This window comes from Lynx rufus, unplaced genomic scaffold (assembly GCF_022079265.1).
Source record: "Lynx rufus isolate CCGP_SWC_20201006 ecotype Redwood Valley unplaced genomic scaffold, mLynRuf1.p SCAF_3, whole genome shotgun sequence".
NCBI classification, from domain to species: domain Eukaryota; kingdom Metazoa; phylum Chordata; class Mammalia; order Carnivora; family Felidae; genus Lynx; species Lynx rufus.
The window spans coordinates 41,396,773-41,412,380 of NW_025814845.1; the positions used below are offsets into that span (position 1 = coordinate 41,396,773).

Sequence of the window (15,608 nt, forward strand, 5' to 3'; positions counted from 1 at the left end):
ACTAGCCAAAATGATGAAACGGAAGAATTCCCCTCAAAAGAAATTCCGGGAAGAAATGACTGCTAAAGAATTGACCAAAACAGATATAAACAATATAACTAAACAAGAATTTAGAATAATTGTCATAAAATTCATCTCTGGGCTTGAAAAAAGCATAGACAGAACACACAGAAGACAGAACACAGCAGAGAATCTACTGCTGCAGAGATGAAGGGACTAAAAAAGTCATGATGAATTAAAAAATGTTGTAAATGAGGTGCAAAATAAACTAGAGGCGGTAACAGCAAGGATTGAAGAGGCAGAGGGGAGAATAGGTGAAATAGATAAAATTGTGGAAAAAGATGAAGCTGAGAAAGAAAAAAATTCTGGACCACAAGCAGTGAATTAGAGAACTAAGTGACTCAATGAAATGGAACAATATTTGTACCACGGGAGTTCCAGAAGAAGAAGAGAGAGAAAGGGGCCAAAGGTGTGCTTGAACAAATCACAGCTGAGAACTTCCCCTATCTGGGGAAGGAAACAGACATTGAAATCCAGGAGGCACAGAGAACTCCCTTCAGATGTAACTTGAATCAATCTTCTGCATGACATATCATAGTGAAAGTGGCTAAATACAAAGATAAAGAGAGATTTCTGAAAGAAGCTAGGGACAAATGGGTCTTAACCTACAAGGGTAGACACATAAGGGTAGTAGGAGACCCATCTACTGAAACTTGGCAGGCCAGAGGGGAGTGGCAGGAAATGTTCAATGTGCTGAATAGGAAAAATATGCAGCCGAGAATCCTTTATCCAGCAAGCCTATCATTCAGAATAGCAGGAGAGATAAAGGTTTTACCAGACAAAAACTGAAGGAATTCATCACCACTAAACCAGCCAGCCCTACAAGAGATCCTAAGGGGGACTCTGAGTGCAATGTTTTGCAAAGACCACAAAGGACCACAGAAATCACTACAAGCATGAAACCTACAGCTAACACAATGAGTCTAATCCATATCTTTCAATAATAACACTGAATGTTAATGGACTAAACGCTCTAATCAAAAGACATAGGTTATCAGAATGGATAAAAAAACAAGATCCATCTATTTACTGTCTACAAGAGACCCATTTTAGACCTGAGGACACCTTCAGATTGAAAGTGAGGGGATGGAAAACCATCTATCATGCTACTGGAAGTCAAAAGAAAGCTAGAGTAGCCATACTTATAGTGGACAAATTAGATTTTCAACTAAAGGCTGTAACAAGAGATGAAGAAGGGCCTTATGTATAATTACAAGGTCTACCCTTCAAGAAGAATTAATAATTATAAACGCTTATGCAGTGAGTTCAGAAGCACCCAAATACATAAAACAATCAATCACAAACATAAGCAATCTTATTGGTAAGAATGTGCTAATTGCAGGGGACTTTAATACTCCACTTATAACAATGGACAGATCACCCAGACAGAAAATCAACAGAAACAATGGCCCTTAATGATACAATGGACCAGATGGACTTGACAGATATATTCAGAACTTTTCATCCTAAAACAGCAGAATATACATTCTTCACAAGTGCACACAGAACATTCTCAAAACAGATCACTTACTGGGTCACAAAACAGCTCTTGATAAATATAAAAGAATTGAGTTAATACCATGCACATTTTCAGATCACAATGCTATGAAACTTGAAACCAACCACAGGAAAAAGTTTGGAAAACCTCCAAATGCATGGAGGTTAAAGAACATCCTACTAAAGAATGAATGGGTCAACCAGGCAACTAAAGAAGAAATTTAAAAATACATGGAAACAAATGAAAATGAAAACACAACAGTCCAAACCCTTTGGGATACAGCAAAGGTAGTCCTAAAAGGAAAATACATTGCAATCCAGGTCTATCTCAAGAAACAAGAAAAACCCCCAAATACAAAATCTAACAGCATACCTAAAGGAACTAGAAGCAGAACAACAAAGAAACCCCAAGGCCACCAGAAGAAGAGAAAATAACAAAGATCAGAGCAGAAATAAACAATGCAGAATACAAAAAAACCAGCAGAATGGATCAATGTAGCTGAGTTGGTTTTTTGAAAAAATAAATGAAATTGATACATCCCTAGCCAGACTTCTCAAAAAGGAGAGGACCCAAACAGATAAAATCACAAATGAAAGAGGAGAGATCACAACCAACCCCACAGACATACAAACAATTATTAGAGAATACTATGAAAAATTATATGCCAACAAACTGGATAATCTGGAAGAAATGGATAAATTCCTAGACACTCACTCACATAGTACCAAAACTCAAATGAGAAGAAATAAAAAATCTGAACAGACCCATAAGTAGTGAAGAAATTGAATCAGTTATTAAAAATCTCACATTAAAAGAGTCCTGGGCCAGTTGGCTTCCCAGGGGAATTCTACCAGACACTTAAAAGCAGAGTTAATACCTATCCTCAAGCTGTTCCAAAATATAGAAATGGAAGGAAACTTCTGGACTCATTCCAGGAAGCCAACATTATCTTGATTCCCAAACCAGACAGAGACCCCACAAAAAAGGAGAATTACAGGCCAGTATCTCTGATGAACATGGGTGCAAAAATCCTAAACAAGATACTAGCAAATTGAACTCAATAGCACATAACAAGAATTATTTACCATGATCAAGTGGGATTCATTCCTGGACTGCAGGGCTGGCTCAATATTCACAAATCAATCAATGCCATATATCACATTAATAAAGGACAAGAACCATATGATCTGTCAACAGATGCAGAAAAAGCATTTGACAAAATACAGTATCCTTTCTTAATAAAAACCTTCAAGAAAGTCAGGTTAGAAGGAACATACCTTATCATAAAAGCCATAGATGAAGGCCCACAGCTAATATCATTCTCAATGGGGAAAAACTGAGAGCTTTCTCCCTGAGATCAGGAACACGACAAGGATGTCCACTCTCACCACTGTTTCTTAACATAGTGTTAGAAGTCCTAGCACAAACAATCAGACAACAAAACGAAATAAAAGGCATCCAAATTGACATGTCATCATGGCAGATGACATGATACTCTACATGGAAAACCTGAAAGACTCCACCAAAAGGCTGCTAGAACTGATTCATGAATTCAGCAAAGTTGCAGGGTACAAAAATCGATGTACAGAAATTGGCTGCATTTCTATACACCAATAACAAAGCAACAGAAAATCAAGAAATCGATCCCATTTATAATTGCACGAAGAACCATAAAATACCTAGGATAAACCTAACCAAAGATGTAAAGGATCTGTATGCTGAAAACTATAGAAGACTTACGAAGGAAACTGAAGACACAAAGAAATGGAAAAACATCCCATGCTCATGGATTAGAAGAATAAATATTGTTAAAATGTCAATACTACCCAAAGCAATCTACAATCAAATGCAATCCCAATCAAAATTGCACTGGCATTCTTCTCAAAGCTAGAACAAACAATCCTAAAATCTGTATGGAAGTACAAAAGACACCAAATAGCCAAAGTAATGTTGAAAAGGAAAACCAGAGCTGGAGGCATCACAAACTCAGACTTTAGCCTCTACTACAAAACTGTAATCATCAAGACAGTATGGTCATTGGCACAAAAACAGACACATAGACCAATGGAATAGAATAGAGAACCCAGAATTGGACCCACAAATGTATGGCCAACTAATCTTTGACAAAGCAGGAAAGAGTATCCAATGGAAAAAAGACAGTCTCTTTAGCAAATGGTGCTGGGAGAACTGGACAACATGCAGAAGAATGAAACTAGACCACTTTCTTACAGAATACACAAAAATAAATTCAAAATGGATGAAAGACCTCAATGTGAGACAGGAAACCATCAAAACCTTAGAGGAGAAAGCAGGCAACAATCTCTTTGACCTCAGCCGCAACTTCTTGTTCAATAAGTCTCCAGAGGCAAGGGAAATAAAAGCAAAAATGAACTATTGAGACTTCATCAAGATAAAAAGCTTCTGCACTGCAAAGGAAACAACAAAACTAAAAGGCAACCGACAGAATGGGGAAAGATATTTGCAAATGATGTATTGGATAAAAGGTTAATACCCAAAATCTACCAAAAAACTTACTAAACTTCACACCCAAAAAACAAATAAACCAGTGAAGAAATGGGCAGAAGACATGAATAGACACTTTTCCAAAGAAGACATCCAGATGGCCACCAGACATATGAAAAGATGCTCAACGTCACTCATCATCAGGGAACTACAAACCAAAACCACACTGAGATACCACCTCACACCGGTCAGAGTGGCTAAAATCAACAACTCAGGAAACTACAGATACTGGCAAGGATGTGGAGAAAAGGGAACCCTCATGCACTGTTGGTGGGAATGCAAACTGGAAAACAGTGTGGAGGTTCCTATCCTACAACCCAGCAATAGCACTACTAGGAATTTATTCAAAAGATATAGGAATGCTGATTCATAGGGGCACGTGTACACCAACGTTTATAGCAGTGCTTTCGACAATAGCCAAATTATGGAAACAGCCTAAATGTCCATCAACTGATGAATGGATATAGAAGATGTGGTTTATATGTACAATGGAATACTACTTGCAATGAGAAAGAATGAAATCATGCCACTTGCAGCAACATGGATAGAACTGGAAGGTATATGCTGAGTGAAATAAGTCAGTCAGAGAAAGATATCATGTTTTCACTCAAATGTGGATCTTGAGAAACTTAACAGAAGACCATGGGGGAATGGAAGGGGGAAAAAAAGTTACAAAAAGAAAGGGAAGAAGGCAAACCATAGGAAACAAATACAGAGAACAATCTGAGGGTTGATGGATGGTGGGGGAGAGGGGAAAATGGGTAAAGGGCATTGAGGAGGGCACTTGTTGGGAGGAGCACTGGGTGTTATACGTAAGCGATGAACCATGGGAATCTACCCCAAAAACAAAGAGCACACTTTACACCCTGTATATTAGCCAATTTGACAATAAATTATATTGAAAAAAAAAAAAAAGGGCCTGTGACCTGCTGGTTCTTCATCACCTATCATTCATAATTTATGCATGAGACAGAAGTAGTTTTCACTTAAAGTTTCCCTTCTCCAAAATACTAGTCTGACAGATGTAACTTTAGTGGGTCAGTAGATTGACCAAATAAGACTAATTTGAATCATACCTACTGATATTTCACTAAAACAATGACTGATGATTGATTTCTAAATTCTGTACCAACATGTACCTAAAAGTCTATATAAAATATTATTTTCATATTATGGGTATAAGCTTACTAAAAAAAAAGACTATACAAGATGAATCTAATCTGGAGAAACAAGGATGTTGATGGAAATATTCTTAGGAATGAATCAGACTATAAATTCAATCATATTGAGTAGGTAACCAATGAGTATTTACTGAACCAAATTGATGAAATGTATTTCTTGCATCTCATTTTTAAGTAAGAAAAGTCAATTTTATTAAGAAACCAAAATGTGAATGGCATGCTTTGTTGTATTCAAATATAATAACTTACCTGCAGCCCTTGACCATGGACCATTTGAAGTTGTTCTTGAATTTTTCTTAGTTCTTCTTGTTGCCGATGAATGTTTGCCTCTATCATCCGTGTCCGTTGCTCTAATTGGTCTTTTAGATGCTGCATGGCTCCTAACTGAGCTGAAAACTGAAACTGAAGTCCCATGTTTGAAAAAGTGTAACATATTTTAGAATCACTTATTCTTCATAATTGTGCAATGTGAAAAATAAGCAGTATATATCATGAGTTAAAAATGTTATACCAATTACTAACGTATTGCCTCTTGGCTCCTAATTCACCCACCTTTGCTTAGCTTTGTGCTACTGGAGCTGGACCTTATAAACATCTTCCTTTGTCAGTGGACAAAAACTTAGTCATGTCAGTAGATGGAGCTAGAGGGATACTGCAAAGGGAGGTGGCTTTCCAGCAAGTCCCACTGGCATCCTTATGGGAAGCTCCCCAACAAATTTTGCTGGTACCCCAGCAGGTGGCTTCCTGCCCTCCAGCCCTGGTCTCTGGCACCTCAGTGAACCTCCCTCTCATCCAGTGGCTACAGCCACACCAACCCCAATGGGAACTGAGTTTCAACCTAGCCTGGAGGAAGAAGTTTAGGAGGTTGGGAGAGTTTTCTAAGTTGTTCCTTCTTTGCATACTGTACTCTCCTTTTCACTTGCGGTTAGTGGCTGCCCCCTACATCCATTATGCCTGTATTCTTTAGAATTCCCTGTTACCAGTTAATATATTTTTTTATATTAGCCCTATTCAAATTTCCGGTATGGCTTCTGACTTCTGACTAGATCTTGACTGATTATGAGTATACACTGGCATTAGAAGACCAGAGATCATATTGTGGCTCTACCATTTCCTAGAACAAGTTTCTTAATCTCTACCATTTAACAAATGAAAAAGTAGCCGGTTCTTAGAGTTACTCATATCAAATTCTGTCATCCCTACAATGTCCTCTTTGTACACACTTGAAGGTTATAAAAATCTAAACAGATAACTAACCATATTTTTACTATTTCCTTTTTCTCAAACATTTTTTTAAATGTTTCTTTATTTTTGAGACAGACACAGAGTGTGAGCAGGGGAGGGGCAGAGAGAGAGGGAAACACAGAATCTGAAAGCAGGCTCCAGGCTCCAAGCTGTCAGCACAGAGCCTGACGCAGGGCTCAAACTCACAAACCACAAGATTATGACCTGAGCTGAAGTCGGACACTTAACCAACTGAGCCACCCAGGCGCCCCTCACATTTTCAACTGAAACTGTTCTCAGACAAGTACAAAATGTAGGCTTTTAAAGACTAAGCAATTATGAATGAATAAGTGCAGACATGAATGAAAACACAGTTATTCTACTTCCAGGAGTTTCAATCTTATTTCACTATGTTTTACTTGAGTCATAAGCAGCTTTTATTTACTACTGCTTGACATTTAGCCACACTTAGTGATTCATCACTTAAGTCTATACAGGCTCATTTAACTATTTCTATGAATATTTAGCACAGGATATAGTATACCAAAAAGAATTTCAATTTATTGGAAATGTGCCTTAATCTTAAAATAGCCTCCCATAGTGAACTGCATCTAAAAGTGAGAAATGCTCTCCCAAAAGCTTTTTTTCTTTATCTTCAAAAGTTTGTACTGATACTGAATACTACTTTTCAGAAAGTATACAACTCAGACTTCTAAAGTTGACAATAATCAATCATATCTTACATTAGATTACACTAGGTATGAGAAAACATTACAAATTTGTACTTGAGCTCTGCCTCTTAAAAATATTATTCAAAATGTTGTATTTATGTCATACAAATATATTTTATCCTAACAAAAGTTATTTATACCTTTGAATAAACTTTACATTGACATTACTTAAAGGATTTCTATTAAATGCAAATAAGATATAAACAGAAGGCAGAATAACAGGAAAAAAAAATCTCAGAACTAAGAGGCAAAGTGGCTTTATCACTCAACAAAATATGAGGTCTGGATAGTTATGAACATTTTTGACATAGCAGGTATTATTAAATTTCATGAAAATATCCCTTTAAAATGTTAAGAAATAGTCATCCAGTATCTTGAGATTAGTGAACTAATAATATTGAAAGTATGCCTAAATATTTACATAAAAAATCTGTTAACCTTCAGAATAAAAAGCATTGAGGACTCGATGATGAAAACTACTGTAACTACAGATAATATTTAAGCACCTTATATAATCATGTTACAGGAAGTCAAGGTTATGGTGTTTAGATAATTTACAACATTGTCAATATACTTGTACAGGTGTCATATAATGGCTAAAATGATATATAGTATAATTTAGATAAAAAACCATGTAAGATAAAGGTATTTTTAGAAAAATGTTTTTTACCTATTCTTAACTATCATTATTTGAAATACTGTTAAGTCAAGGTATATTTAACACCAAACAAAACAGTTTGGATTATTTTTACCACTATCTAGTATTTTTAATGTGTTTGAAGCACTGAATGAATAGAGAGTCATAAATTACAAGTTAGGAATTTCTAATCAAAAGTAATTTAGTGTCAATTTTATAACACCTATTCTTTTGTCTCCTTGCTAATTTCTGTATGTAGGTCTCCTTCAGGACTGAGCCCAAGCAACAATTCTTCCAGAAAGTTTTCATTCACTTCCTCAGGCTGCATTAGGGGTCCATCTAATGTGCTCATATATCAGCCTATATACCTTGGGCACAGACTATACAATATTGCACTGTAGTTATCTGTCATTCCTTCTAGATGTAATAAAATCTTACAGTACATATATTAATATTGCGAGCACCTGCAATATCTCAAGAACTCAAAAGATGCCCTGTGTATGAATGAATATATGAATGAAATTACTTAATTCTTCCACTATCCATAGGAAGAACAAAATGAACAGCTATATTTCATCTTTAATATCATTCTATCTGTAGTGTCTCTCAGTGGAGTATTATAGCATATTAGGCAGGATAATTCTTTGTTGTACAAAACTGTCATGCATCTTTTTTTTTTAATTTTTTTTTTAATGTTTATTTATTTTTGAGACAGAGAGAGACAGAGCATGAACGGGGGAGGGTCAGAGAGAGAGGGAGACACAGAATCCGAAACAGGCTCCAGGCTCTGAGCAGTCAGCACAGAGCCCGACGCGGGGCCTGAACCCACAGACCGCAAGATCATGACCTGAGCCGAAGTCGGACGCTTAACCGACTGAGCCACCCAGGCGCCCCTGTCATGCATCTTTCAAGACAAATAGCATCCCTGGTCCTTGCCTATGAAGGGCCAGGGGTACCCAATAATCACTGACAATCAAAAATATCCCCCAGACATTATAAATGGCCACACATGAGATTCACTGCACTAAAAGTATGTATTTTTAAAAATCTCTATTACCTTAAAAACCATTTATCATTTTAAAATACTCAACTGTTTCAAACAAACAAACAAACAAACAAACAAACAAAAAATACCTGGGACATGCCTTGTGGAATTGGTAAATTTGCAGCTTGAGACATCACTGGTTGTGTTAATGACTGACCAACAGACTGGGAATTTATGGACTAGGAGCAAAATAAAAAATAATGAGTGACAATTATACCCATCCATAAGTAGTTTCACCAGAAATACCATTTCACCAGAAATGGTATCTTTATAAGAGAATTACACTTTGCCTCATGCATTTTTAGCTGAATGCAGGCATGCATGTTTCCCCCTCTACACTGGACATGTCTATTCCCTATTTATCCTTGTATCTTGTAAAGGCATCTGCCACATTACCTTGCATGGGCTCTCAGTAAAAGTTAAAAGACAGAACTGAAAGTGACTGGTATTAGAAATTAAATATAAAATGGCTCTAAATTATTAATTTTTCTTATTTTTTATTTAACTTTGGTGGGAAGAAGAAAGAGAGAGAGAATCCCAAGCAGGATCTGTGTTGACAGCGCAGAGGGGCTCGATCTCACCATCCGTGAGATCACGAGCTGAGCCAAAATCAAGAGTTGGACACTCAAATAACTGAACCACCCAGGTGCCCCAATTAACTTTTATTAATTAAAATAAATATCTAATGTTTTACCTGTAAAATAATCAAAAGCATATGTTTGAGAACTACTTCACAAAAAGGAAAGATCTCGAGTGTTATTTATCAACAGCTGTGTTGGTCTTTATAGAAAGGGATAACAAATTAATGAATTTTAAGGATTTGGATGATTTTTTTCCCTTTTAATAACTCTGTATTCAGAAGAATACTGAAGAGTTACCTGACTACTAAATGATGACCTCCTTGGTGCCATCTTTTCATGAGCTGGTAAATGCGGTCTGGGAGGAGTGCTAGTATCTGTTGGGATCTTTGTTGGTGTTGCTGATGTCAGTCAACAAAAACAAAACAGTGTTAGTACTTTATAAAATAAAATTTCCAAAGATTAATCTCAAAATGGATTTCAGTGAATAAAAATGATCTTTAAGTTATTTTTCTAAATTATTTAATTAAAGTGAAGTCTATGACAATAAGATGGCTCATTTGAATTACTTTTTTCTTAAGGACAAAATAAATATTTGAGACAGGAAAACTTTGAATTTAAAAATGGTTACTACTCCTATAACTCAATAGTAAAAAACCTAATAACTCAATACAAAATGGCTTAAGGACTTGAATATAGACATTTCTCCAAGGAAGATCTACAAATGGCCAACCAGCATATGAAAAAATGGTCAACATCACTCGTCAGGAAAATGCAAATCAAAACCACAATGAGATACCACTTCATATCAAAAAAAGAAGAAAAAAGTGCTGCCCAGAATGTGGAGAAATTAGAACCCTTGTACACTTAAAATTGGTGGGATGTGAAATGCTGCAGCCACTGTGGGAAACAGTAATGGAGGTTTCTCCAAAAATTAAAAATAGAACTACCAAATGTGATCCAGCAATTCCACCTCTGGGTATTTATCCAAAAGAACTGAAATCAGAATATCAAAGAGATATTTGCACTCCTATGCTCACTGCAGCACCATTCACAATAGCCAAGATGTGGAAACAATCTAAATGTCTGACAGTTGAATGGAAAAAACAGCATGTGGTAATATACATACAATGGAATACTATTCAACCTTAAAAAAGAATGGAAAATTTCAAGATATACAACATGGGTGAATCTGGAGGATGTTATGCTAAGTGAAATAAGCCAATGATGTAAAAACAAGTACTGCATGACTCCATCATATGAGGTATCTAAAATAGGCAAATTCATTGAATCAAAGACTAGAACGGTGCTTGCCAAAGGCTGGGGGCATTGAAGCAAATATGGAGTTACTAATCAATAACATCTCCATTTACTACAATGAATAAGCTCTAGAGGTCTGCACTACATTGTACTTATAGTCAACAATAGTGTGTCATATGGTTAAACATTTAAGAAGGTAGATCTCATTTTAAGTATTCTTACTGCAGTAAACTAAAGGTTTACTTTAGGTTGCAAGAAACTGTAGTTTTTGACGTTTAGCAATGCATTCCTAATTTACATTCATCACTATGTTAATGAGTATGTACTGATTTACACTGATTTGCATTTTGTACCTCCCTCCATTAAAAGCATAACACAAAAGTATAATTTCTCTTTTATAAAATGAGAAAAACAGCTACAAAGGAGAAATTTTTTTCCTAAGGTTCCAGAAATTCTATGTTTAACCTCTTTAATGTTCTACCCATGGTGTTAAGTGGTTCCAACAACCTCCTTTTCCTTATAATATATAGTTTTAATACCCTGGGAAATGAAAGGGCTTAACTCTTTTTTTAAAAAAAAATTAAAAAAAAAAATAAATAAATAAATAAATAATTTTTTTTTTCAATGTTTATTTATTTTTGGGACAGAGAGAGACAGAGCATGAACGGGGGAGGGGCAGAGAGAGAGGGAGACACAGAATCGGAAACAGGCTCCAGGCTCTGAGCCATCAGCCCAGAGCCTGACGTGGGGCTCGAACTCACGGACCGCGAGATCGTGACCTGGCTGAAGTCGGATGCTTAACCGACTGCGCCACCCAGGCGCCCCAAAAGGGCTTAACTCTTTAAACAAAAAGAAAAAGGTTACTAATTCAATGATAACTATGCAAGCCTTCATTTAAAACAAGAACTAAAAAAAACTCTCAAAAAGCAAACTTAAAGAACACTGACAGGTTCTACCAGTAAAAAAGGAATAAACAGTTTTGCTTTATTTTTTGAGGGATGATTAAAAGCAACATAACAATACCAACACTCTCCCTAAATATTTTACAGGCTATTTTATAAATAATTCTTTGTTAAATGTGAGCAGTGTGCCTCTTGCTCACTGGAAAAGTTAACAGCGTTCAGAAATGTAAAACTAATCATTTTTAAGTAGCATTTTATCCATCTTCCTTCCTGCCTTCCCTCTGGAAACCAACCAGTCTGTTCTCTATATTTAAGAGTCTGGTTTTTTGTTTGCCTTTTTCTTTATTCATTTCTTTTGTTTCTTAAATTGGCAAAGGGGATTAAGAGTATACTTACTATGATGAGCACTAAATAATGTATAGAATTGTTAAAACATTATATTGAACACCTGAAGCTAATATAACATGTTAATTATACTTGAATTAAAAAAAATAAACTTAAAAAGAGTGTTTCTAGCTTTTTAACAAACAATACTACAGTAAACTTTTTCATGTAAAAATAATACTAAAGTAGCATTTGATGAAAAATGCTGACACCAATAACAATTTAGAAGCACTCTCTTGAAAGTAAGTCTGCTTTCAAGCTAGCGTACTCACAGGAAGGGTCTGAGACTGCTGTGTGAGATGATTTTCTTGAACTCCGGGAGGAAGCAGAAGGAGTTGGGCTGTGATCAAACCTTTCCAAGGCTTCTTTGAGACTGACTGTGTTTATACGATTATCAGACCCCGAATCTTGGCTCTAAGGAGACAGTAAAATAAATGTTTTCTTGTAGTTCAGTTATCCAAAGTTAGCAATATAACTGGCTACTTTTCCTTCTCCAAATCAGTTTTCACCCACAACAAAGCAAAGGTACCTGTGTAATATTTACCTCTGCAATATTAGGTAAAGAAATAAAAATTGCTGTTCTACAGTCAGAAATTTTTTACTTCATTCTTTATTTATAGAAACAGATGCAACAGAATGATTAAACTCTTAGTTAATTTCTACCATACACAAAAATTAACTGTCATGGATCAAAGACCTAAACATAAGAGCTAAAACTATAAAACTTTTAGAAAAAAAGAAGAAAAGCCTTTATGACAGTGGACTGGGTAACGACTTCTTGGATGTGACACTAAAAGCACAAGCAACAAAAGTGCATCAAAGGACACTACAAACACAGTGGAAAGGCAGCCCATGGGAGGGGAGAAAACATTCACAAACCTGTATCTGATAAGGAATTAACACCCAGAAAATATAAAAGAATCCTACAACTGAATAGCAAACCTCCCCCCAAACAATCCAATTAAAAAACATAGGTCTTACATATATATTTCTCCAAAGAAGATATACAAATGGCCAGTGAACACACTGAAAAAATGCCCAGGGCACCTGATGGCTCAGTCGGCTAAGCATCTGACTCTTGATTTCAGCTCAGGTCACGATCTCAGTTCCTAAGATTGAGCCCCATGTCGGGCTCTGCCCAGCCTTCACTCTCCCTCTCTCTCTGTCCCTCCCCCACTTGTGCATGCACTCTCTCTCCCTCTTTCAAAATAAATTAATTAAAAAGAAAAGTTGCGGGGCGCCTGGGTGGCTCAGTCAGTTAAGCGTCCAACTTCGGCTCAGGTCATGATCTCGTGGTCCGTGGGTTCAAGCCCCGCGTTGGGCTCTGTGCTGACAGCTCAGAGCCTGGAGCCTGTTTCAGATTCTGTGTCTCCCTCTTTCTCCGACCCTCCCCTGTTCATGCTCTCTCTCTGTCTCAAAAATAAATAAATGTTAAAAAAAAAAAATTTTTTTTTAAATAAAAAGAAAAGTTGCTCAATGTCACTAACCATTAGGGAAATGCAAATTAAAGCCATGAGATACCACTTCACACCCATGAGGACTATTATTTAAAACAAAAACAAAACAGAAAATCACCAGTGCTGACGAGGATAAATTGGAACCTTTGTACACTGCTGGTGAAAATTTAAAATAGTGAAGCTACTACAGTAAACAGTATGACGGTTCCTCAGAAAATTAAGTAATTACTACATGATCCAGTAGTTCCATTTCTAGGTATATACTCAAAAAAATTGAACAGAGTGACTCAAACAGGTATTTGTACACCCATGTTCATAGCAGCATGATTCACAATAGCCAAAAGATGGATGCAACCCAAGTGTCCATTGCTAGATGAATGGATAAACAAAATGTGTTGTATACATACAATGGAATATTACCCACCATTATCAAAATCTCCTGTATTCTCAACCTCATCTTTGAACATCCATTTGCTTGGCTTGCTCTAACTAAAAGCTAGCTGTCTATAGAAAACACCACTTCCTTGCAGGACTTCTAAGCGGTGGCTATTTTCTCTTTCACAACCTTCAGATCGCTGCTCTGGAGGGGTAGAGAAGTCCTCCTCCTCCTCTTTCCACAATTTTCCCCTTTCCTCCTTTTCCAAAACTCACAGCCAGAATCTCATATTATCATTACATGACTATCTCTCATTGGTACAGTTATCTACTGACCCTTACGGTCACTCCTCACTAAGTACCTGTATTAAAATTTCTGCTCCTGGCTAAGTCTACCATCAACTTATTCTTAAATCCACGGTTATCAACATCAGTTATCAATTCACATGTTCATCATCATGTTTTCGCTCTTCCTTGATGTCTTCTCCCACAAAGATCTTGATTTCCACCTGTCCTCAGTCACTCATTCTTACGGTCATATCTTAGACCTTATTATTACCAATAAGATTAAGCTTATAGGGCTCCTGGGTGGCTCAGTCGGTTAAGCACCTGACTCTTGATTTCCACTCAGGTCACGATCTCACAGTTCGTGGGATCAAGCCCCTGCGGGCTTGCAGTATGGAGCCCGCTTGGGATTCTCTCCCTCCCTCCTTCCCTCCTTCCCCCCCTCCCTCCCTCTCTCTCTCTCTATCCCTCTCCCCTCCCCCACCCCTTGCATGCATTATCTCTCAAAATAAATATTAAAAAAAATTTTTTTTAATGTTTATTTATTCTTGAGAGAGAGAGAGAGAGAGAGAGAGCGCACGCGCGCAAATCCAAAGCAGGCCCCAGGCTCTGAGCTGTCAACACAGAGCCCAATGCGGGGCTTGAACTCACAAACCGTGAGATCATGACCTGAGCCGAAGTTGGATGCTTATCTGACTGAGCCACCCAGGCACCTCATAAGTAAGTAGTTTTTAAAAAAAGAATAAACTTTCCATAACCTCAATTTCAAAGATCCTCCTGTTAGACCACTATTTCTTATTCTCTTTAGTATGCCAGCTCCAATAATCCTTTAGTGGAACATAAAATACATTGATTCTACCACATTTTCACACTCTCTCATTTTATATCTTCTCTCCCCTCTTTACCAAGTTTATAAATTCATGGTTAGTCATCATAACCACACCCTTACAGGTTATCTTCAACTCTCTTGCTCCTATCTCCCTCCACCACACTCCCCTGGAAAAATCCCAATGCTGTTTAAATCCAATTTTTAATCTATTCCACATCTGTTCACTCTCCTACTCTCCTAGAAAACAATTAAAATTTTTTTTAATGTTTATTTATTTTTGAGAGGGTGAGAAAGACAGCACGCACAAGTAGAGGAGGAATAGATAGAGAGAGGGAGACAGAATCCAAAGCAGGCTCCAGGCTCTGCGCTGTCAGCACATAGCCTGATGTGGGGCTCGAACTCATGAACCTTGAGATCATGAAGCCAAAGTTGGATGTTTAACCGGCTGAGCCACCCAGGTGCCCCTCCTAGAAAGCAACTTAACACTTGCTCGGCTCTTTTCAAACTTCAAACAACTCTTCTCCTAACCTCACTCTTAGCTGGTTATTCTGCTTCCTGTTTCACTGTTGGACATTGCTATAAGCTCCTATTACCATATCAACCTAACTAACAGCATCTGTCCTCGTATACTCTGCCTTT

At 37.0% G+C, this 15,608-nt stretch overlaps 1 protein-coding gene across 2 annotated transcripts in view; it reads right to left on the reverse strand.

The window, feature by feature from the left end:
• Positions 1-15,608, reverse strand: part of CLOCK (clock circadian regulator) — a 131,336-nt gene that overhangs the window by 18,354 nt on the left and 97,374 nt on the right. For both annotated transcript variants that reach the window (XM_047091361.1, XM_047091362.1), the window contains 4 exons: positions 12,296-12,437; positions 9,778-9,878; positions 8,989-9,078; positions 5,512-5,664 (listed from right to left, as the gene is read on the reverse strand). In XM_047091361.1, coding sequence (XP_046947317.1) covers positions 5,512-5,664; positions 8,989-9,078; positions 9,778-9,878; positions 12,296-12,437 — 486 coding nt within the window. The remainder of the gene's footprint in view (positions 1-5,511; positions 5,665-8,988; positions 9,079-9,777; positions 9,879-12,295; positions 12,438-15,608) is intronic.